This window comes from Peromyscus californicus, unplaced genomic scaffold, assembly GCF_007827085.1.
Source record: "Peromyscus californicus insignis strain IS unplaced genomic scaffold, ASM782708v3 Scaffold_5__1_contigs__length_169319896, whole genome shotgun sequence".
NCBI classification, from domain to species: Eukaryota; Metazoa; Chordata; class Mammalia; order Rodentia; family Cricetidae; genus Peromyscus; species Peromyscus californicus.
This window is the reverse complement of record NW_026294573.1, coordinates 129,482,958-129,508,559: the sequence shown is the minus strand read 5'-3', so window position 1 is coordinate 129,508,559 and position 25,602 is coordinate 129,482,958. Positions and strand designations below refer to the sequence as shown.

Sequence of the window (25,602 nt, the reverse complement as noted above, 5' to 3'; positions counted from 1 at the left end):
CTCCTGCTTAGTCCAAGTGCTGAAATTAATACATGTACCACCAAACTCAACTGAAATGCAACTTCTGATTATTTAGAGTCTGTACTGAGACAAGGATATCATATCCATGGAGGGTGGCAGAGCTTCATTTCCTACTCTAAATAAGTGAATTTTACAAATCTCAACATTCATTGATTTAAAAACTATTGATCTTCTAATGAAGTTTAGAAAAGATTCAGATATGAGTGAAACAATGTGATACCTGTATCTGATATAAACTAGACATTTTGGATAAGTGCATGGCATTTTAGAATTTAGTGCACAGTGGATAAAATACCTGCAAATTTAGTTTATTACTATATTTATTATTAAGAGTTGGAACTATAACCAAACAAGCCTTTCACCTGAAAACGAAGGAAATTCTTGTACAATTCTTGCTCTTTAATCTGAAGCTCTGTGGGCTGCTCCCCAAATGTGTTTCCCCGGGCAAAGGGAGAGCTCTGTGCTTGCACAAGACCTTCAAAAGACAATTTGCAGAAACATACTGTTAGGAAAGGAACGATGTACTAATAAACCCACATTATGAAAACAGTACCACATACAGAAGTCCAGGGTTAAGGTCAGAGACAGAAGGCTGAGGCAAGAACGTGGCGGGTGCACGGAGGGCAGCAAGAGAGAGCAGACCGGATCCAAGTGAGTAGCTGGAAATCCTGTCTATAGCAGCAGGAAGACACGGGGGCATGTGCAAGCTAACAACCTAAACACGGATCACAGTGCAGGCTACAGAGTAAAGTTTGTGACAAAAAGATGACATGAATAGCCTTTACTTAAGAACAGTTCTTAGGAGCTGAAATATAGCTCAGAGGCAGGGCATTTGCTTGGCATGTGTAAGGTCCTGGATTCAATCCCCAGGGCTCAGGGGGAAAAGAGAGGGAGGGGATAGTTATTAATTTATATGCCTATCAGAAATTTCTAAAAATTATTTTTAAAAATTGCTAAGTGCAAAATTCTTCACATCCATAGCTTAAATACAGGCTATGAAGTCTGCTATGAAGTAATTAACAAATTTAAATAACTGTAATAGGTTTTACTTCTAAAATTACTGAGTTCACCACTTTACTAGCATGCACAAGCCTTGTATCTATAGTACACGCAGAGTATCTTTTTAAGGGATATAAATGTAAGTTTATTGCACATTTACATTCATATATATTGTACTGTTACACATACATATGTAACATATATATATATATATCCCTTAAAAATAGCATTATATATTATTCTCAAATGGAACTTATTTCAGAAAAGCTGTTTGAAAAACAACCATTCCCTAGGAATCTCTTTGAATGCAGAGAGAAAAAAATATGACATTTAAATTGAAGTCTCACGTAACTTTTTATATTATTCTTAACTTACTGATTTATTCTTTTTTGTTTGGTTGGTTTTGTTTATTGAAACAGGGTCTTACTATGTATCCATGACTGATCTGAAATTCACTATGTAGACAAGGCTAGCCTCAAATCTGCAGCAATCCTCCTGCCTTTGCCTCCTAAGGCTGGGATTAGAGGTTTGTGTGTTATCATATGCTCAGTTATTGACTCATTCTTCCTGTTATCAATTTGATGTTTTAATCTCCTTTTTTGTGTGTTATTTATGGAAACTACTTGGTAGTTTAGCAATTCAGGTCTCCTTTGCCTTTCACTAACATTCAGTTGACTGGATTAACAGGAAGTCCAATCAAGCCTGGAACAGCATGAGAACTTTTTCCCAAAAAAACTGGTCTACTGAAAGCAAACTGAGCCTATGAAGGTTCTTTTAAATCTTGGGCACCGTAGAAAGCTGAGAGCAAAATAAACGTAAGTGTTGGTTTTTACCTTAATTTCCCTCAAAATTTGAATTTTTGTGACAATTAAAAGAAAGAAATATTAGATGAAATAAATCTGTTGCAAAAAAAAAAACTTTTTTCAAAGTTTAGGGAGTTAATACTATTAGAAAACTGACATGTAACTAGTTACCATAGTAACCACAAAAAACAGCTGAAGCCACATTAGTACTGGATTTCATAGCAGTTCACTTAAGAACCAAACAGTAAAAGAAAATTCACAGCATGAGCCAGGCAGGGTGGTATACACCTGTAATTCCTGCATGGGAGAGCTACAGCCTCATAGTGAGCTCCTGTCTCAACATTTAACCAAAAAGATCCTTATGAAGGACTCAAAACCAGGCCTAATGAGGCTGGGAACAGGGCTCACACCTTTAATCCTAGCCCTGGGGAGGCGGAGGCAGGCAGCTAGCTCTCCATGAGTTTAAGAACTCGCCTGGGGACACAGTGAGTTCCAGACCAAGCAGGACCACATAGCGAGACACTGTCTAAAAGTAACAAAACAAAAACAAAAGCCCAATTAAGACAATATACCAGAGGACAACAAAGCTGAAAAGCATAGATTAGGGAAAATTTCAGATATATCCAAGTTCCCCAAAGCCTTTTCAAAGTATTAAGCAGCACATATATATGTACACATATACAGCTATGTGCCTATGTGTACACATGATACATACACACAGCACTCATATACATATATATACACATATATATGGCATAGCACAAATTAGGTAGCATTGGATACATTCTTATATTTACAAAGTTAGTTCAGGTTAGTTCTTAGGGAAAGAAAGCCTAGGAAATTTCAATTCACATAAAATGAGGAAACTAAACACTTTATGATAGTTTGAACATCTTCAAGATTAAGGTATCACTAGCAGCCCCCAGAGGAAAACCTGAGCTAATATAGAAAAATAATAACAGGTCAGAATTTGCTGGGCATGTTCAATCAGGCTTATTCTCTTGGGAAGGGGTCACGGAAATTGTTTATTTTAAATGTCTATGCCTAGTAAGCAAATGCTGAAGAAAGAGTAAGTCCTAAGCTCCATCAGAGCTGCAAACACTACTGTGCATGAAGAAATGGGGAGACCCTCAGCACGACTCCCGAAGCAGCAGCCACGAAGAGCAGCAGTAAACAGAGGAGCTAAACTTCTCTCCTAGCAGCAATGACATGAAAAAGTATTTGTTGTTCCTACTCTACACTGAACTATTTCAGATTAAGAAAAAATAATTTTATCAAAATAAAAGAGTCCAATTTTAAAGTTCTAAAAATTGAAGCTAGACACAAACAGTAAAAATCTACTGTGAGCCGGGCAGTGATGGTTCATGACTTTGATCCCAGCACTCAGGAGGCAGAGGCAGGAGGATCTCTGTGAGTTTGAGGCCAACCTGGCCTATAGAGTGAGTTCCAGAATAGCCAGGGCTACACAGAGAAACCCTGTCTCAAAAGACTACAAAAAAGGAAACAAAAAATCTTCCACACAACCGCAGTGCAAACAAGGAACGGGGCGGCCTACAGAAGCAGCAAGCAACCGTGTTCAAAGTGCTGGCCACAGCCGGGACCAGTAACGCGGTCACCCCACTGACCTGGTGGGGCGCCAGTAAGTCGGATGAGTGGTAAAACTCAACTGCATGATTAGTCAGGAATATTTCAGAAGAACTTCCTACTGTAAAAATGTTTCCTATAATCAAAACTTCTATGAAAGTGTAAAAACAATCAAAACCACAGTAAAAAAATACAAAAGTGCCGGGCGGTGGTGGCGCACGCCTTTAATCCCAGCACTCGGGAGGCAGAGGCAGGCGGATCTCTGTGAGTTCGAGGCCAGCCTGGGCTACCAAGTGAGTCCCAGGAAAGGCGCAAAGCTACACAGAGAAACCCTGTCTCGAAAAACCAAAAAAAAAAAAAAAAAAAAAAAAAAAAATACAAAAGTGCAAAAGCCGAATTTTATAGTAAATAGTCACTTTTATCAGCATCGATACATAGTGCGAGACGTCCATCTTTACATTTGCTTTACTTTTTAAATGTATAGCATATACGCCTACATATATGGTAAAGAAGGAGGATGCCAACTTTTCCCAGCAAGCCATTTAAAAAAGATACTGAGTAATTCCAACTTACAGAAACTTGGTTATGGATGCTGCTTAATGGTACGTCAGCTGTCCTCATCAACAGAGATGTGATCTGATACTAAACTTCCAGTTACTTCATTTTTTGTACTATGTGGAGGGCAAGTGATCACTTAAACAAAAAATTAAGTTCTTGTATAATTTATCATAACACACCAAATACTTTCTCACTGATGCAGTCTGGGTATGAAAAATAAATTGCGGATATATGGAAAGAAAGATCCCCTCAGGTACGGAAAGGAAACCGTTAGCAGCACTACATATACACAGCAAACTACAGAGCTGGGAAGAAACGCCCACTGTGAAGCAACCGTTCCCGATTCGCTTTTTCTCAAAACAACTACTTTAAAGAAAGAAAATACTCTATGCTTCCTAATTCATAGTTCCAAATTCTCAAAATTACAGTAAGAATTTTATTAAAGAACAGAAGTGAAATGTTACTGAACAGCATTAGAAATGTTTTTTAATATAGAATGTGATTAAAAACCTGGGTTTTTATTTGCAGAGTCTTCTAGGTTCTCAGCACTTGAAGTGGCTAAGTTTTGGTCTATAGACACAATAGCCCTTTTATCTTCATGTGTCCTTGCATCTGGGTTATGGTAGGCATCTACATTCTGTCTGTGCATCCTATTCAAATCAGCTGAGAGGGAAAAATAATCCATTTATTTCAATAAACACATTTCTACAATTACTCTTACACTTAATACATTTACAAATTAGAAATCAAGAGGTTAAGACAGGACAGACTGCAGGGACTAGATGCTTGCTGCAGGTCTGGAGCACCCTCACTAAACACGCTAAAGAGACTGTGAAATCAACTCAAAACTAGGACTGAAATTAAGATGCATACATTTTGACAATCTATCAAAGTCACATTAACATACCCACTGACAGATCAGAAATCAGAATTTCTTTAGTATAGAACAAACATAGTGGAACCCAAAGTAAGTCAGAGTGACTATTACCCCAAACCATCAGCTCTCCTGAAAACAAACGACAAAGAGCACATTCACGGGAGGGTTACAATGCATGCACAAATTCTTTAGCAACTCTTCCTCAAACTGTGGAACCCAAGTCTCTTCGCTACTGTGGTCCACGCATTACCTCACGTGAGACTAAGACCCTGCCAGAACATGATACATGACTCCAGGGCTGCTTCACCAAGACATGAGCTCCATCTTCTTTGATCACTCATCACCTACCTCACTGCAGGGAAACCAACTGCCATAGCACAATGGCACTGAAGGGTGCTGGGGAGAGATCTAAAGACAAGACACTGAAGCTCCCTGGACTGTACACGGAAGCCAGTGGAGACATCTACACTACAACATCAGGCTAAGGCATCAAACACAAACAACCAGAAAAAAAAAATCTCTATCTGAAGAACGGCAAAGCAGTTCACACCTCTTATTTTAAAACATTACCCTGGGATGCTGTATTACCTAGCAGTAGACTTGCTGTATCTGTTAAGTAGCTAATACCTAGTTCAACTGGTAGAATGTTGGTCTGACGTGTGCAAACTAGGTCAAACCACCAGTCTCAGAAACAGATTTGTATGATTATAGAATTCAAGTTTTAAAAGTGCAAATATATAAATAAACCTGTCATCAACTCCTCCAAAAACACTGGGATAACAATAAAAGTGAACTTAAATACAGATATAAAAATTACCTACAAGGAAGAACATTACATTCAGGGGCGTATTTTGAATGGGACTCATATTTAGGATACCATACAGAACAGTCCAAATAACGTGTGAACATACCCAGGAGACCGAAGCTCAGAATAATGACATCCTCATATTACAGTCAGGCCATTCTTAGCTCAGAAAATGGCTAAGAGCTTCAAGGTAAATAAACAGAAAAATGGGCCAACGAGATATATCCTACTGGCGAAAAAGGTGCTTGTCACACAAGCCTAAATAGCCTGAGTCCAATCACACAAAGAAAAAACAGGTGCAGATGTGGTGGCTCACATCTGTAATCCCAGCTCTCCTGCAACAAGACACAGGAAGTCTGCCAGGAAGCTCAGCGTGTGAAAGCCAGCTAGCCTGAAATACGCAAAGCTACACAGTGAGACCTAGCTCGGCAAGGTAGAGGGAACTGACTCCCGAGTTACTCTCGGGCCTCCACATGTGCGCCATGACTTGTGATTGCCCACACTCTCTCTTTCACACACACACACACACACACACACACGCACACAGAAATGGCGGCAGTAGGTAAAGGCACCCACTGCTAGCCTCAGTTCAACATCCAGGTCCCACATGGTGAAGAGAAATCGGCTCCCACAAGTTGCCCTCTGACCTGTGGCAACATGCACACCCACCCTGTATCAAGTGAGTAATGGGGCTGAGGTGAGGAGCCGAGTTAGATATAATCAATGTACATACTGTACATGTCTGTAAATGTCACAATAAAACCCACCACTGAGAGGAAAAGAGCTGGGAAGATGACTCAGTGGTTAGTGCCCTTGCCAGGGAAGCAGCAGTTGTGGGGACTACAATTCAGATCCTTAGAACACACAACAAGCTGGGTCGGCAATGGAGACCAGGCTCTAATTCCAGCACTCAGAAGCTGTAGAAACAAAAGACTCCTGGAGAAAGCGGACTTAGCGGTCTATACTAGCCATACTGGTGAGCTCTGGGTTCAACTGGGAGACCTTGCCTCAGTGAAAGGGTGGAGAGTTATTAAGGAAAACTCACAAGGTCAACATCTAGCCTCCACACACAGGTACACACATGTGCACCCATACACACTGAACACACATATATACATATATTTAAAAAGAGAAAAAGGCAATTTTAAAAATAGCATCTAAATAGTATCAAAACATGAAAAACTCAGTGATACAATTGGCAAAATATGTACAGGATTTGATATTAAAACTGTAAAATACTGGTAAAAGGTATTAACTAAAAGCAATCAGTGCATAGGCAGTAGACACCAGTACATCAGCAGTCAGTGGACAGGCAGTACACACCAATACAATAGCAGTCAGTGGACAGGCAGTGCACACCAGTTCATCAGCAGTCAGTCAGTGGACAGGCAGTACACACCAGTTCATCAGCACTCAGTCAGTGGACAGGCAGTACACACCAGTTCATCAGCAGTCAGTCAGTGGACAGGCAGTACACACCAGTACATCAGCAGTCAGTCAGTGGACAGGCAGTACACACCAGTTCATCAGCAGTCAGTCAGTGGACAGGCAGTACACACCAGTACATCAGCAGTCAGTCAGTGGACAGGCAGTACACACCAGTACATCAGCAGTCAGTGGACAGGCAGTACACACCAGTACATCAGCAGTCAGTCAGTGGACAGGCAGTACACACCAGTACATCAGCAGTCAGTTGACAGGCAGTACACACCAGTACATCAGCAGTCAGTCAGTGGACAGGCAGTACACACCAGTACATCAGCAGTCAGTGCACAGGCAGTACACACCAGTACATCAGCAGTCAGTGGACAGGCAGTACACACCAGTACATCAGCAGTCAGTGGACAGGCAGTACACACGAGTTCATCAGCAGTCAGTCAGTGGACAGGCAGTACACACCAGTTCATCAGCACTCAGTCAGTGGACAGGCAGTACACACCAGTTCATCAGCAGTCAGTCAGTGGACAGGCAGTACACACCAGTTCATCAGCAGTCAGTCAGTGGACAGGCAGTACACACCAGTTCATCAGCAGTCAGTCAGTGGACAGGCAGTACACACCAGTACATCAGCAGTCAGTCAGTGGACAGGCAGTACACACCAGTTCATCAGCAGTCAGTGGACAGGCAGTACACACGAGTTCATCAGCAGTCAGTGGACAGGCAGTACACACCAGTACATCAGCAGTCAGTCAGTGGACAGGCAGTACACACCAGTACATCAGCAGTCAGTCAGTGGACAGGCAGTACACACCAGTTCATCAGCAGTCAGTGGACAGGCAGTACACACCAGTTCATCAGCAGTCAGTGGACAGGCAGTACACACCAGTTCATCAGCAGTCAGTCAGTGGACAGGCAGTACACACCAGTACATCAGCAGTCAGTGGACAGGCAGTACATACCAGTACATCAGCAGTCAGTGGACAGGCACTACACACCAGTACATCAGCAGTCAGTCAGTGGACAGGCAGTGCACACCAGTTCATCAGCAGTCAGTGAACAGGCAGTACACACCAGTACATCAGCAGTCAGTGGACAGGCAGTACACACCAGTACATCAGCAGTCAGTCAGTGGACAGGCAGTACATACCAGTTCATCAGCAGTCAGTCAGTGGACAGGCAGTACACACCAGTTCAACAGCAGTCAGTCAGTGGACAGGCAGTACACACCAGTACATCAGCAGTCAGTCAGTGGACAGGCAATACACACCAGTTCATCAGCAGTCAGTCAGTGGACAGGTAGTACACACCAGTTCATCAGCAGTCAGTCAGTGGACAGGCAGTACACACCAGTTCAACAGCAGTCAGTCAGTGGACAGGCAGTACACACCAGTACATCAGCAGTCAGTCAGTGGACAGGCAGTACACACCAGTACATCAGCAGTCAGTGGACAGGCAGTACACACCAGTACATCAGCAGTCAGTCAGTGGACAGGCAGTACACACCAGTACATCAGCAGTCAGTCAGTGGACAGGCAGTACACACCAGTACATCAGCAGTCAGTGGACAGGCAGTACACACCAGTACATCAGCAGTCAGTGGATAGGCAGTACACACCAGTTCATCAGCAGTCAGTCAGTGGACAGGCAGTACACACCAGTACATCAGCAGTCAGTCAGTGGAAAGGCAGTACACACCAGTTCATCAGCAGTCAGTCAGTGGACAGGCAGTACACACCAGTACATCAGCAGTCAGTCAGTGGACAGGCAATACACACCAGTACATCAGCAGTCAGTTAGTAGACAGGCAGTACACACCACATCAGCAGTCAGTGGACAGGCAGTACACACCAGTACATCAGCAGTCAGTCAGTGGACAGGCAGTGCACACCAGTACATCAGCAGTCAGTCAGTGGACAGGCAGTACACATCAGTACATCAGCAGTCAGTCAGTGGACAGGCAGTACACATCAGTACATCAGCAGTCAGTCAGTGGACAGGCAGTGCACACCAGTTCATCAGCAGTCAGTCAGTGGACAGGCAGTGCACACCAGTACATCAGCAGTCAGTCAGTTGACAGGCAGTACACACCAGTACATCAGCAGTCAGTCAGTGGACAGGCAGTACACACCAGTACATCAGCAGTCAGTCAGTGGACAGGCAGTACACACCAGTACATCAGCAGTCAGTGGATAGGCAGTACACACCAGTACATCAGCACTCAGTGGACACGCAGTACACACCAGTTCATCAGCAGTCAGTCAGTGGACAGGCAGTGCACACCAGTTCATCAGCAGTCAGTCAGTGGACACGCAGTACACACCAGTTCATCAGCAGTCAGTCAGTGGACAGGCAGTGCACACCAGTTCATCAGCAGTCAGTGGATAGGCAGTACACACCAGTACATCAGCAGTCAGTCAGTGGACAGGCAGTGCACACCAGTACATCAGTAGTCAGTCAGTGGACAGGCAGTACACACCAGTACATCAGCAGTCAGTGGACAGGCAGTACATACCAGTACATCAGCAGTCAGTGGACAGGCAGTGCACACCAGTTCATCAGCAGTCAGTGGGCAGGCAGTACACACCAGTACATCAGAAGAGTCAATACTGTTAAGATGATGCCTGTACCAAAATTACCCGTAGGATCAATACAATTCCAAAGAAAATTGAACCACATTTGGATGAAGATGACCAACTAATAGTAAAATAAATAACTGGACGTCACAGCAATCTTGGAGGGTTCAAGGAGAGATAATAACAGACACCCATGATCATAGCATTTGGGAAGCAGGCACAGAGGTCTACAATTCAAGAACATCAGAACTACACAGGGAGACCCTGTCTCAAAAAAACAAAAGAAAATAGACTTCACCATCTAAATTTCAAAACTTACTACAGAATTAGACAAGTGTATGATGTAGGCATAAAGTTAGACATGCTGAGTTTACCATAGTACCAACGAAACTCAATGTGGAAATGTTCTAAAATTGATTGCCTTTTGGTATAACTCTGAATAATAAAAACCATTAAGAGCCGGGTAGCGGCGGTGGCGGCGGTGGCGGCGGCGGCGGCGGCAGCGGCAGCAGTGGCGGCGGTGCACGCCTTTAATCCCAGCACTCGGAGGTAGAGCCAGGCGGATCTCTGTGAGTTCGAGGCCAGGCTGGGCTACAGAGTGAGTTCCAGGAAAGGCGCAAAGCTACACAGAGAAACCCTGTCTCAAAAAAAAAAAACAAAAAAATAAAAATTTAAAATTTAAAAATCAAATAAAGCCGGGCAGTGGTGGCGCACGCCTTTAATCCCAGCACTCGGGAGGCTGAGGCAGGTGGATCTCTGCGAGTTCGAGGCCAGCCTGGGCTACCAAGTGAGTCCCAGGAAAGGCGCAAAGCTACACAGAGAAACCCTGTCTCGAAAAACCCCCAAAAAAAAAAATCAAATGAGTGATGCACTATGTTGGATGGATGGACTGAGTGGTACAGGAAATGCACAAAAGCGTATGCACACACATGTAGTTTTTTTTTAATTATCTATTTTTATTTTATGTACATTGGTGTTTTGTCATGGTTGTTGGGTCTCCTGGAATTGGAGTTACAGACAGTTACAAGCTGCTGTGGGTTCTGGGGATTGAACCTGGGTGCTCTGGAAGAGCAGTCAGTGCTCCTAACCATTGAGCCATTCTCTCCAGCCCCCACATGTCGATTTAAATAGGCAAAGGCATGGACAATTGTCACAGATGGCAGGTTAGACTGGGGCCTACAAGAGCGTTAGCAGGTGAGAGCAAGTGCTGCCCAGGCCTCCACCTGAGCTGGACTCCCGATCACACGCTATGGCGGAAGGAGACAACTGACTCCCAAAGTTGCCCTCTGACCTCCATATGCCGTGTGGCAGCACTTACACATCAGGCACACACGCATGGCAAGAATGAATAAATAAATAAATAAATAGATCCAATAAATAAGACAGGCAACTACATGTATTACAGCATTTGGAACAGGAAGAAGACAGTGGCAAAATTTAGCTACTATCTATAATTTCACTGACAGTTCAGTATTGATGTTCTTTCTAGCTTTTATAATTGGGCCATGATTACATAAATGTCCATTATGAAGGAAAGACACTGAAAGGTACTCTCGCTGGACCTTTGCAACTCTTTTAAAGTTATTTCACAATAAAAGTTCTTTGAAATACTGAAATACCTATGCATTCCTGAGAATGGCTAAACTGTGAGCCACAAACTGATGAGAGTTCAGAGCACTGGAAAGTTTGCACTTTTCTGATGTTATTGAAAAAGGCACAGTTTGGAAACAGTTTTAATCTGAAACACAGATTTAAAAAAACAAAAACAAAAACAAGCAAACCAAACACTATGTGACCAACTAAGCCTATTCCTAAGCATTTATCTACCCGGGAGAAATAAAAGTGCACATTCACAAAGGCCTGTATATGAGCACATACAGCAGTGGTCCTTACCCTTCCTAATGCGGCAACCCCTTAATACAGTCCTTCATGTTGGGGTGACCCCCAACCATACAATTATTCTGTTGCTACTTCATAACTGTGATTTTTCTACTCTTATGAATCGTAATATAAATATCTATGTATTCTAATGGTCTTAGGCGACCCCTGTGAAAGGGTCATTTGACCCCCAAAAGGGTTGCAACCAATAGGCTGAGAATCTATGGCTTACAGCAATTCTATTCATAATGACCATAAACTGGAAATAACTCAAGTAATCTATCAACTGTTAGCATATACAGTACCTCAAAACAATGCAACACCATTCAGTAACAGAAAGAAAAGAATATCACAAAATTACTCTGAAAGAAAATTATCGAAGTCAAAAGGCAACACCCCAGGATTTACAGGGCAACAGGCTACAAGAGGACTGTCCATAAAGGGACAGAGGCAACTGTCCTTCCAGCAGTTCTGGAACAGCTCTACATCTTGACTGTGGGAGAAATTATTTCAGAACAGCTGTCAAACCTCACTAAATTTTAAAAGAGTCATTTTATTACATGCAAGTTTTACCTCAATAGACATAAGGTAAAGACAAGGCATTACTTGGTCAAACATGTATGACAGAATAGTTAGCATCCCTCTCACCAGGACTGAGAGATGGCCAGGCATCTTTCAAGGGCTCAAACGTTTCATTTTGGAGGTTTAATTTTCCTGCTATCCACATATTTCTTTTGGTGTATAGCACCAGTTCTCAACCTGTGGGTCTCAACCCCTTTGGGGATCACATATCAGGTATCCTGAATATTATATATTTACATTATGAGTCATAACAGTAGCACAATTATAGTTATGAAGTAGCAGTGGAATAACTGTATGGTTGGGGTCACCACATGAGGAACTGTATTAAAGGGCCGCAGCATTAGCAAAGTTGAGAATCACTGCAGTATAGTTTTTAAAATTTTATCACATGTAGTTTCAAGTAACATCACTATAATCAGTTAATTTTTTGAGAAGCTCCACCACCCAAACGTACCCATCTTGCTATCTATAATTAGTCATATTCCCAGCCTACACCCACTGGGCATGTTCTTTATAACTTTGTTATTTTGAGAACATCACATAATAGAAATGTACAAAGGTAACTTTCAGAATGGATCTTTTCCTTATCAGAACTTTTGACTTTCACAAATTATGTGCACCAATCAATTCATTCCTTTGTATTGCTAAGCAGCTCCCCCCCAACACACACACACACACACACACACACACACACACACACACACACACACACACACATGATAAATAAGCTTGTCCATTCACCTACTCACACATCTTATAATAGCTTAGCTTTTATAGGACCTTAAAGAGTTCTAGGCCAGGCAGTGGTGGCGCATGTCTTTAATCCCAGCACTCGGGAGGCACAGGCAGGCAGATTTCTATGAGTTCAAGGCTAGCCTGGTCTGCAGAGCAAGATCCAGGACAGCCAGAGCTACACAGTGAAAAACCAAAAATACACAGACAGACAGACAGACAGACAGAGAGTTCTAGTGAATAAAGAACACTGAACTGTGGGTACAAACAATTAAAACAGGTGTTTATTTAAAAACAATTTGTTCTGCTTTATTTCATTAAGAAGTATATTCTCTTTAAAAGACCTAGGGGTGAGAAGTGAAGACTCACATTCCTTAGTTTCTCTCCATCAGAAGACCAAAAGTAAACAAAAGGAGTTAAATCCATGAGGAAGCAGCAGAATTAGTTAGCTATAAGTACATAGGACACACCTTGGTCATCACAATACGCTTCCCTGAACATCTCAATACAATACCGAAGTCATGTTTCCCCATCTCTAAAATATAACACCTACATACAAAACTTGACACTTCTTAGGTAAAGACTTGTTATTTGAATACAGTATTTTGAGTTTCACTGTCCTTGACAAAATCCATTTTCTCTGTTTCATGTGATGACTGCAACATAAAGTAGATAAACATTACTACTTAACATAGAAACCTCAGAGGTACTGTCTTCATTTCCTCCAGGGTGCAATTCTAAAGCAGTGTCTTACAATTCAAGAATCCACACTTCACTACAAACTTGTCCCATAATTATACTGCTTTAGGCCTCCTGGAAAGTTCTGAATCACTCTGCTCCCAATGTCTGATGGGGCGTCCTCCACATTAGCTACGGTATTTCTGACAACTCATGACTCCAACTTCCTTAAGCTAACAACTAGCCACACACTCATCAACCCCAGGCCTGCTCCTGGGCACTAAGAGGAAAAGTAAACTTGCCGCCCCTGAGCAGGAGCTCTTGGGAGTAGCTGACCAGCAGAACGAGGGCAGAGAAGATGATCCTCCAATTCTAGGCTAGGATAAACAGAATCCCCCACTCATCCTCACTACTCCTGGACCCACACTGTGCAGCCGAGAGGGAAGGGATTCTAACATGGAGCAGTGACTCAATGAAGAGGTCCCTCTCTTGGAGAAGCAGCAACCAGAATCAGAATGCCACAGACCTGGGAAGGAAGCTCGCTCTGCCGTAAGCCTCTGAGACAGGCATGGCACTCCTCGATAAATAAGGGACTATTATAGTATCCTGAGTAAGTAAATGAAAATTATTTTTCTAACATATTCAAATACACACTTCAAATAAGAAATGTAGGCCACATTTAAAATAACCTCATCTATTAGGAAAAGGCACCAAGGGCTCTGGTCTTCTAAACCTATGAGGATATGAAGATACAAAGGGAAAAAATAATTTAGGGGGGAGAAAGAGTCACCTTATTAAGTGGGCTCAAATACACCTGAAATATACACAAGAACAGAAGGCATGCCGGGCGGTGGTGGCGCACACCTTTAATCCCAGCACTCGGGAGGCAGAGGCAAGTGAATCTCTGTGAGTTTGAGGCCGGCCTGGTCTACAAAGAGAATTCCAGGACAGCCAGGGCTGTTACACAGAGAAACCCTGTCTCAAGAAATTTAAAAAAAAAAGCATTCTAAGTTCTGCATACCCCCAATTCTGACAGCACTTTCAGCATTTTAATGGGTCCTCTCTTTAGCCTTTAAGTCACTTCTAACTAAACCCCACACTATCTTAACTCTACTCTACTTAGCCAGAGTTGGCAAAAACTATTTTAATGTAGGTAACAACGTTTATAAACTATGTAGCTCTGGCTGGCCTAGAACTTGCTACGTAGACCATGCTATCTCTAACTCACAGAGGTCTACCTAGCTCTGCCTCCCAAGTGTCGGGATTAAAGGCTTGTGCCACCACACCAAGCAAACACAAAAGAATAAATAACTGAAGGATTATAACTCTGAAACTTGCCAGAGTCTCTGAAATAAAGATGCCCCCAGTGCAAAAGAAGTCATATACTGAACAAGTATACTCCATATATGAATTCAAAGCAGATCCCTTCCCACAACTACTTCAGTTATCTATTTGCAATTTTATTAGTCTAAAATAAACTTGCAGAAAGTTTTAATACTTTCAGTAAAAAGGAGAGACTATACTTTAATATACTATATAGATATATATACATACTGTGTGTGTGTGTGTGTGTGTGTGTGTGTGTGTGTGTGTGTGTGTGTATAATACTAGTCTGGATAAGCACCGACTAACATGAATTATTCTTTGCAGTTTGGTGACTATCAGAGAATGGAAAATGTATTTATTATTCTGCAGAAGAAAGACTTTGTAACATATATTACATTCATAATCAGGAGAGCATCTTCACATTAAATCATAAAATAGACCCTTATTATATAGTCTGATTCCCACGTCTTTTTATTCTCCACTCTTAAAACACTGGAAAGAATGCATTTAAAACAAATTCATGGACACATCATACTTATCAGATTTCCTTTGGCATCTCGGAGAGGAGCGCCACCTCCGCCCTTCCCCCAGGGGTTGTAAATTCGCATTTCAGCCTCCAATTTTGCTTCATATTCTTCTTTTTCTAAGCGTTCTTTCTTCCTTCTTGCTTCTCTTTCCCGAATCTTGACAACATAAGATAATGTTTAAAGTAAATATTGACTTACAGCAGGCTGAAACAAGAGACTAGTAATACTATCATTTAACTTTTCTGGTTAAAAAAAAATACAGATTTTTTGTAAGTACACTTCTTCACTCTAAGAATAAGAATTCACAAATAAGAATGCTCATTTAGAAATGCAGGGGTCTGACATGAACTGCAAGGAGAAGCCCTCACCAGCCCTACATCCAGTCCACCGGACCTCCTGCCCCTTAGACATCACACACACTGTGCTGTTCCAGGATCAAGTGAGGACTGACCCGGAAGTCCTAGACCCAGTGGAAGTCCCACCTGCCTATCAGCCACTCCCTCTACTATCAGCCAGCCATTCTGGACAGCCTAGAGGACTGTGACCTGGACTCTAGGTAGGGGCTGCTAAATCCAGTTCCGGGCCCACCAGTCAACCCACTCTGAAGGTCAGCATGGAGACCCCACAGAGCATCGCCCACACTCACCGTGATTCCCAATCTGCTACCTAAGGATCACCAGTAGACTCCAGAGAGCTCTCTTATACCTCTGAGCTCTGCAGCAAGAATCTAGGCCTAGAGGAAGTTTACAGCTGGGTCCACGAGTTGCCCCTCTCCTCCCTAGGCAAAAACACTGACAACTCCATTGCATATCAACAGCCCAAACTGAAGACAAACCACCACTCAGCGGGCCTATAATCTGACAAGTTGGGGCAAGAGCAAAGATCAAACACACACCAATAAAGGCAAGATCAGCTATCCATATGAAGAAACACCACTAGCCATCTAACTCCAAATGCCTAGATCCCATCAAAAAAGCATAAACATGAACAGCCAAGACAGCATGTCTCCTCCAGAAACGAGCAATCCACCCTACGCCCGAGAAAAGCGAATTAGCTGACAGACAAGACCAAGACTTCAAAACAGCCACTGCAAGTAACTCAAGGAACTCAGAGGCTCATGAGCAGCCGCCTGAAGGAAGTCTGCAAAAGCACAAATGAGCACCTGCATGAAACAATGAAAATGTAACTTAACACAAAGATAGACTCTCCAACAAAAGATCAGTGCAAAGTCCCACCAACAGGGAGTCAGGGGGAGAGACTAGCAGATCTGCAACACCAGTTAGAGGAAAGAAACCTTCTGGTCAGACCAAATTTCATCTAAAAATAAACAAACAATCAAAAAGACAAACCCCAGGAACAGAACGCCTGGGAACTCTGAAACACTATATATAAAAAGACCAGACATACAAATTAGGTACAGAGGAAAAGAAACCCAGATCAAAGGCATAGGAAAACACTTTCCACAAAATTATAGAAGGAAATTTCTCAAATCTGAGGGAAAAGGTATTAATCAAGGGATGAGAGACACAAAGAACACCAAACATAAAAGATCAGAAAAGAAATTCCCCAGGAACAAAGAAAGGATATTGGAAGCTGCAAATGAGAAAGTCCAAGTTACCTACAGAGGCAGGTCCATCAGAGTAACATCTGACATGTCAATGGAGAGTCTGAAAGCCAGAAGGCCCTGGACAGAAAGTTCTGAAAGAATACAGATGACAACCCAGGCTACTATACCCAGCAAAACTGTCATAATGTAAGGAGAAACACTTTGTGATAAAACTAGGTTTAAAGAACTTATGTCCACTAAGTCAGCTCTACAGAGGACACTAGAAGGAACAGTTCAGTCTAAAGAGATTAAGCACACCCAAGAGTACAGGGAATAAATAACCTCAATGCAGTTGACCATGAGAGGTCTAAGAAAACAGCACCACAAAATATCAGGAATTAGTAAACTTTGATCAAAATTAACTCCCAATAATAAGTGTCTCAATTCCCCAACAAAAAGACACAGACTAACAGACTAGATTAAAAACCTGAATCCATCTTTTTGCTTGTTATAAGAAACACACCTCACCATCAACCACAGACACCATCATTGATGAAAGAATGGAAAAAGGTATTGTTCCAAATAAACGGAACAAAGAATCAAGCAGGTCTGGCTAGCTTAATATCTGACGAAATAATAAATTTCAAACCAAACTTAATCAAAGAGAAGACATTTCCTACTCACTAAAGGAAATATCCAACGAGAGGATACGACAATTCTGAACACTGAGACACTAAGCCCAATGGCATCCTCCTCTAAGATCACAGACCGAACACAATTAGTGACAGTGGCTGACTTTAGTACTCCACTCTCACCAAGAAACAAGTCCTCTAGACAAAAACAAAACAGAGAAAGCCTGGAATTAAATGACACCATTAATCAAATGGATCTAAAAGACATTTACAGTAGAACATTCCACCCAAACATTAAAGAATACATTTTCTTCTCAGCAGCCCATGGAACTTTCCCCAAAATTGACTACATATTAGGACACAAAGTAAGTCTAAACAAATTTAGGTAAACTGAAAAAACATACTGCATTTCATCTAATCACAAGAGAATAACACTGACTAAAAAGTACACAAACTTGTGTATGTTAAACAATACACGACTGAATGAAAATTGGGTCAAAGGTGAAATTAAGAAGGAATTCTTTTTTAATTTCTAGAATTAATGAAAAAAAGACACAATATACCAAAATCTATGGATATAATGAAGGCAGTCCTAGGAGGAAAGTCTATGGTATTAAATGAATACACGAAATGACTGAAAGCTTTCATCAATAACTTAATGATGTAATTGAAGACCTTGGAAAAACAAGAATAGACAAGAAGAGAGAATTCTAGTCAGGGATAAAATTATCAAAAAATTTATCAAAAAAAAAAAAGAAGAAGAATTAATGGAATGAAGAGTCGGTTCATTTGCCAAGATTAACAATATTGGCAAATCCTTAGTCAAATTTTAAAAATCAGAGCTGAAAGTGGAAACATTATCAAAGTTACTGAGGAAATTCAGAGAAGCTTAAGGACATAACGAGCAAATCTGTATCCCAGCACTTGGGAGGCAGAGGCAGATAGATCTCTCTGAGTTTGTGGGTACAGTAGTGAGTTCCAGGCCAGCTATACACACAATGAGATCCTGTCTAAAAAAAAAAAAAAAAAAAAAAAAAAAAAACTGGGCAGTGGTGGTGCACACCTTTAATCTCTCAGCACTTGGGAGGCAAAGGCAGGTGTATCTCTGGAAGTTCAAGATCAGCCTTGTCTACATAGTGAATTCCAGAACAGCCAGGGCTACACAGAAAAACCCTGTCTCGAAAAAGAAAAAAAAAAGTGAATAAGAGTATTTTACAAGGGACTGGGGCAGTTAAGAGTGAGCACTGCTCTTGCAAAGGACTTAAGCTTGATTCCCACATAGGGCAACTCACAACTGCCTATAACTCCAGCTCCACGGAGATCTGACACTACTGTGGCCATCAGCACTCATGTACACAGACACACAAACACAGAATTAAAAATGATAAATATGTTCATATAAAATTAACAAAGGACTAGGAATGTAGAGTCCTTGCCTAGAAAGTCCTAAGATTAATCCTCTGTACCACATAAACAGGACAGCACCAAGGAGGGAGAAGGAAACAGGAGGACTGGGATTTCAAGGCCATTCTTTCTTCATCACAGAAGTGAGTACAAGGCCAGCCTGGCACACATGAAACCCTACCTCAAAAAAAGAAAACAACAAAAACTGTACTTTATAATGTGGACCTACACCTTGAATCTTGGCCCTGGGAAACCCTTACAAACTCCTCTAAGAAAGTTTTCTTTACAATATAAACTACAAGAGAAGCCAGTGTGCCTCTTCAGTCTCCTTGGTTTGAACACTATGAATCATGGTCAAGTCCCCTGCTCTTTATTATCCCCTATACCCATGCCCTGTGCATGAAAGATCAGAGAAGTGTCTCTTGGACATCCTCTCTTTCTCCCCATATGGTTCAGAGCCTTAGCACCTCCAGGATGAACTGAACTGATAACAGTTCACTAAAGGTTCCTCTAGGGCCAGCAAAACTGCTCAAAAGGTCATATAACCTGCTACCAACTCTAACTCCTAGAGTTTGATACCCAAAAAACACATGGTAAAAGGAGAGAACCACACACACACATGCACTCAATACATAAATAAGCAACTCCCTAGGAGCAGACACAGGGAAATACAAAAATAATGTGAATAAAGCTCCCTGAGTATACCAAGAATGTCTGCAGCTCAAATATCCACTCTATATGAAGCTCTAACTGTCCTAGGTAAGACTACTGTTTCTTACAGCATTCCAGTGTACCCACGTCAAAGCTTACCACATTGCCTGTTATTGTTTCTCCTAAGGTCTAAGGTTGTGCTATAAATAACTCAGTCAACACCAAAGGAATACATGAATGAAGGAATACCTGCTCCTGCAGAGCTTCTTGGTAAGACTGAAGTGACTGTTTGGAAGGTTTTGGTTTATCTTCAAAGATCAGTCCTGAATTCATGAAGCGATCACCTAAAATTTTCTGTTCATTCTGTCCAACAGGATTCCTAACATCAAATAAATAATTCGAATCAATTTATTATAAGAACAAGCAAATTCTAGAAGAAAACAAAAACAATTATTTGAAACTGCCTGGCGTATAAAACCATCTTTAAGGAGAAAGCCAGCAAGATGGATCAGCGGGTACAGCACCTACATCTTTAAGGAGAAAGCCAGCAAGATGGATCAGCGGGTACAGCACCTACTCTTCCGTGCCCAGGACCACAGGCACAAACAGAAGCACCTCCTGCAAGTTGTCCTCTGGACTCCACATGCATACTGTGGCATACAACTGTGGCACATTTGTACACATGCACATACACATTCAAAAAAATAAATAGAAAGTAAAATAAAAAGTCTTGAAGAAATTCTTAATTAAATGACTCCTCCATAAAATCTCCCATCTCTGCTTTGAAAACATAAAACTTACAAATGGATTCAACCTGTGTCTTTAGCTAAGCAGTAGTGACGTAGGCTTGGTTCCCAGCACTCACAACCACCTGTGACCCAAAACTGCTGTCCCTTGTGGACACCTCTATGGGTGTGCACACGTGTACACACACACATGAAAAAACACGTACACACACACACAAATAAAAACTAAAAAGACAGTATCAACAGAATTAAAAGGCAATCCACAAATGTTTTAATATCCATAATGTAAAATAACTACAATTCAACCACAAACAAATGATTAATAAACATTTCTCTAAAGAAGATACAAATAGCCAAAAGCATATAAAAATATGCTCAACATCACTAAATCAATAAGGAAACATAAATCACAACTACTCTGAGGGTTAGAAGTGTGGCTCAGTAACAGAAGGCTTGCCTAGCATTTAGAAGGACCTGTGTCCCAGCACTGAGAAGGAGGAAGGAAAAAAAAACAAAACAAAACACTACAGTGAAGAGATGGGGAGATCGTTCTTTCAGTAAAGTGCTTGCCAAGTGTAATGAGATCTAGGAGACCAGCCTCTGAGCAGGCCGATGGGCTTGATTAGGTAAACTGAGGTCAGAAAACCCACCCACCATGTAAGGCAGCATTCTCTGGGTTAACATCTTGGACTGTATAATGGGAAGGCAAAATAGTATACCACTGTGAAATAATATGGCAGTTCCTCCAAAATATTTTTAAAATAATTACCATGTGACCCAAAAATTATATTCCTGGGTATATACACATAAGAACTTGGAAAGATACTTATACAACAATGATTCTAATAGCAGCATATTTACAACAACTAAAATGATAAGGCAACTCCAATGTCTGCCAGTGGATAAACGGGTAAGTAAAACTAATGGTGTAGACACACAATGTACTGTTATTCAGCCTTGAAAATTCTAACGTAAGTTATAATACAAATAAAAAAACAAACAAACAAGCAAAACTAAAGGCCTGTGCTAGGTGAAATAATACTGTCCGATCCCTCAGGAGGTACTGGAAGTCAGAGCCACAGAGACAACAGAATAGTGGCTGCCAGGGCATGTCACAGGAGGAAATGGAGTTGCACCATTACTGACTTCACAGTACAGAGTTCAGTTTATAAGATGAGAAGCAGGGGGCTGGAGAGATGGCTCAGAGGTTAAGAGCGCTGACTGCTCTTCCAGAGGTCCCGAGTTCAATTCCCAGTACCCACATGGTAGCTCACAACCATCTGTAGTGAAACCTGGTGCCCTCTTCTGGCCTGTAGGCATACACGCAGACAGAATACTGTATACATAAGAAATAAATAAATCTTGAAAAAAAAAAAGGATGAGAAGCATTCTGAAGAAGGTTATGTCATGTTGCAAGTACACTAAAAACTACTACTGCAAGTGCTCTCTAGAGCAGGTAGGCAGAAGATTAATATTGTGTAGAGGAAAGAAGAAAATATGATTTTAAGAAATGACTTACACGACAGGCTGTACTACTTGGTGAGTGACAGGGGCAGAGACATGAGGAGCAGGCAGTCCTCCCATCACTCCTGAGCCATCTTAAAGGGGAAAGGAGAAAAAGAACACATTTATTTCAGAGGACTTACTACTAATAACACTTTATCTCTAAAGAAAAATGTACAGAATGCTTTTCCCAAGCACCAGCATATCCTTCTGGGTTAAGAGTTAGCAAAAGAACATAGGAGAACATAAAACAATTACTTCTTAACTCTGAGTAAAAAGGAAATAACTATGAGCACAATTAGATTTATTTTGGTTTTAAGACTGGTGTTATGGGATATTTGTACACTGTGTGAAGATGTATTGCTGTGGCTGGTGTAATAAAAAGCTGAACAGCCAATAGCTAGGTAGGAGGTATAGGCGGAACTTCTAGGAAGAGAAAGAAACTCTGAGAAGAAGGCAGAGTTGCCACCGAGACATGGAGGAAGCAGGACATGCAGGAGGAGAGGAATAGCCACGAGCCACATGGCAGGAAATTGATTAATAGAAGTGGGTTAAGTTTAAGAACTAGTTAGGAACAAGCCTAAGCTATAGGCCAAGCTTTCATAATTAGTAAGAAGTTTCTGTATCGGTATCATTATCATTGTTTGGGAGCTGGTGGGACAGATAAAGACGTATTACAGACTGGGTCTTGCTTTATGAACCAAGCTGATTGGGAACTTCTTTGGTAGCCCAAATTGGCCTTGAACCCATAATCCTCCCTCCATCTGTAACTGGATTTTAAAATGGGTATTGCTATGGTTTGTCCTCTAAAGTGCACACAGGAGCTTAATTCATAAAACTTTATGCTCACAAATTTAACAGAGTAGAAACTGTAGCCCCGTGACTAATCATGGTGAACTTACAGGAAGAGTGAAAAAGACCAAAGACAGACACATATGCACATCTGTCCTACATGTGCTATTTGGGCATATTAGACCTCTAAAACAAATCTCTTTTCTTCAGAAAATATCCGTGCCATGTACTGTGTCAAAGTAATAAAATTGGATTTAATATTAGGTATGAATTTATTGTCAGTAAATATATAATGCTTGAATTAAATAAAGATGTACCTGATTTTCATTTATATACTATTGCTTCCATAAAAGCAATTATCCTTACTAATTCACCAGAAAAATATGTTTACAATATAGAAAACTCACAGTAAGCAATACTGGGATCCAGTGTATTTCTGGCACCATAAAAATAGTATGCATCATCATAAGGCGTTCGATAGTTACTGGCCATAGTGGGTAGTAGAGGAGGTGGAGGCAGAGGCATAATCCTATAGGAAAAGAAAAATGAAAAATTATTCTCATATTTTATTACTTTTAATCAAAATATTTTAATCTTTTGTAAAAGGTATTATTGAAATTAAAAATCAATCTTGTACTAATTGCTCAAGAAAAAAATAGCAATCAAAAAGCAAATGGCAACACATTTTAAAACTTTGGAAACACTTTGATAAGAAGAAGTTAATTGAGTAATATCCAATAGTTATGTGTCATATCAACAAAGGTCTACTCCCTGCCCCTCAGCAATGTTACAACAGGACAGCATCCAGTGAGATAAGACAAGCAGACAAAGAATGCTAAAGGAACTGTAAAAAGCAGGATGTCCAGTCTCTAAAGAGACAGGAGGAAAGCTTCAAGATTCCAGGAAAGGATGCTTGAGGTATATGACAAGAGTGAGAGATTCAGACACAGGACAACAAATGATTCTGTGTGGGCAAGAGAGTGTGTGTGTGTGTGTGTGTGTGTGTGTGTGTGTGTGTGTGTGTGTGGTGTGTGTGGCTATGCATGTGCATGCGTCCACATGGAAGTGCAAGTGTCCACATGGGTGCTCGTGTGTCCATTCAGTATACAGGAACTCGTGCACGTGGGAGAGAATGTGCACATGTGTATGCACAAGTGCAGAGGTGATTAGTCACCCTTGCGTATCAATTCTCGGGAGCGGTCCACTTTGTTTATTTGAGACAGTGTCGCTTATTGGCCAAGAACTCAGTAATTCTACTGGCTGGCCAGCAAGCCCCGGGTATCCAGTCTCCACCTCCCAGCACTGGGACCACAAACTCACCCCACAACACCCAGCTTTTTTTGGTACATTACTGATTGGACTATCTCCCCAGTCCAAAAGGGTATTTTTTTATATGTAAAACTTACTGGTTTTTCACAGAAAGTCAACCAAAATGTGATTAGTTGAAAATCAATACAGTCCTGATAAAATCTTTAATAGTTCATAAACTTAAAATGTATAAAAACTTGTACTTCCACATTTCTTTACTAAGTAGGAGACAGTTATGTGTCTCTACCAGAATAGTATGCTTCAATAATAAAAATGGCAAGAACAAATTATTTTAAAGAAACAGAAAGAAAAAGGGAGCTTTCTAGACTGTTACCTGAGTATTAACATAGTCCCCCTAAAGACCTGGGAGGGCTAACACGGCACCAAGTCTCTTCAATAGTGAGCAATTTCCACACTCATTAGTCACTCAGTGTATCTAACTTCACTATCATGAACCCAGATTGAAAGGACTCTGATGATCAGCAACTCCTGAACCGTAAATATACACAGCAGAGTCCACCTTCAGAGCGACCTCCAGCTGTAGGCGACTACTATCACCAACTTTTACAAATAAGAAAACGTGTTTGCATGAGTCCAGGGAAGCTGCCCATTCAATCGTGAAGCCAACACAGAAGCCAGCCCCGGCCCCGCATTCCCAGTCTCTCAGTCTTTGAAGCAGGAAAGTCAGTAAGGAAACAAAGAAGCACCTGATAAACACTGTAAGAAAAGCCTTACAATTTGTTAGTAGCAATTAAAAAGACCAAGTCCTGCTGAAAGGAAAGACATCTCAGAAATACGTGTTAAAAGGTTAAGAAAAACTTCTACAAATTGAAACGTATTCCTATAATTAGCATATTAACCACAGGCAAGAAAATAAGCGTAGGCCAGAAAATATCTGTGTTACAGGGTTTTCTTAACATACAGATTAGTATAACATGCTTTTCACCTATAGAAATGATATGTTCAATATGTATTACAGATTTATAGTCCCAACAGCTCTAGAGTAAGCCCAGAGAGAACTGAAGCAAAGCTAAAATAAAACCATACAGATATGTGCCATATTGGAAATTTTTTTTGAATAAGTTGAAGAAACAATTCAGTGATTGCCAAGTGGAAATAATGGAATAATGCACAAATTTTCTATGCTAAAAGATATTAAAAATATGACCTAAAAAATACTAACATGTACTTACTAATTCATTTTCTAAAATTTAATCCTCTTTAAATGATAGAGACAAAGATTTCTCCTTTTTCTAATAGCAGAGAAAAACAATATCAATAACAATGAATAGGAAGAGATTATTTGGCAAAGTTACTATTCTTAAATCCCCTGAAGGCCACCATCACCTGCCACAGCTCACCCTCTAAACAGAAGACACAACACCACCTTACCTAATTCCCAAACACAAAACATTTAAACAAGCACCTGGGATGCACCATTTCACCAAGGGTGCTGCTGAGTCCACTGTGCAAGTCTTCATTTTGAGAAGGGGCGGAATGAACTGACGGGATGGGTGGGGCAGACGGGGCAGAGAGAGGAGGGAGAGGTGTCTGGAAAGCTACTCTGGGTCTCTCAGGTGGTATCATCTCTTCAAAGGGTCTTGGTGTCAAACTAAACTGCTTTAGTCTATCAGGCT

At 41.2% G+C, this 25,602-nt stretch overlaps 1 protein-coding gene across 13 annotated transcripts in view; it reads right to left on the bottom strand.

Moving 5' to 3' along the window:
- Cspp1 (centrosome and spindle pole associated protein 1) overlaps positions 1-25,602 on the bottom strand; it is a 102,184-nt gene that overhangs the window by 20,096 nt on the left and 56,486 nt on the right. For 8 of the 13 annotated variants that reach the window (XR_008213514.1, XM_052715149.1, XM_052715148.1 and 5 more), the window contains 7 exons: positions 25,392-25,600; positions 23,065-23,186; positions 21,882-21,960; positions 19,866-19,995; positions 15,392-15,539; positions 4,476-4,628; positions 384-496 (listed from right to left, as the gene is read on the bottom strand). Coding sequence is in view for 12 of the 13 variants with exons in the window: in XM_052715149.1 (XP_052571109.1) it covers positions 384-496; positions 4,476-4,628; positions 15,392-15,539; positions 19,866-19,995; positions 21,882-21,960; positions 23,065-23,186; positions 25,392-25,600 (954 nt within the window). In the remaining variant the exon portion in view is untranslated. The remainder of the gene's footprint in view (positions 1-383; positions 497-4,475; positions 4,629-15,391; positions 15,540-19,865; positions 19,996-21,881; positions 21,961-23,064; positions 23,187-25,391; positions 25,601-25,602) is intronic. The other 5 variants (XM_052715153.1, XM_052715155.1, XM_052715156.1 and 2 more) reach the window with 2 other exon arrangements.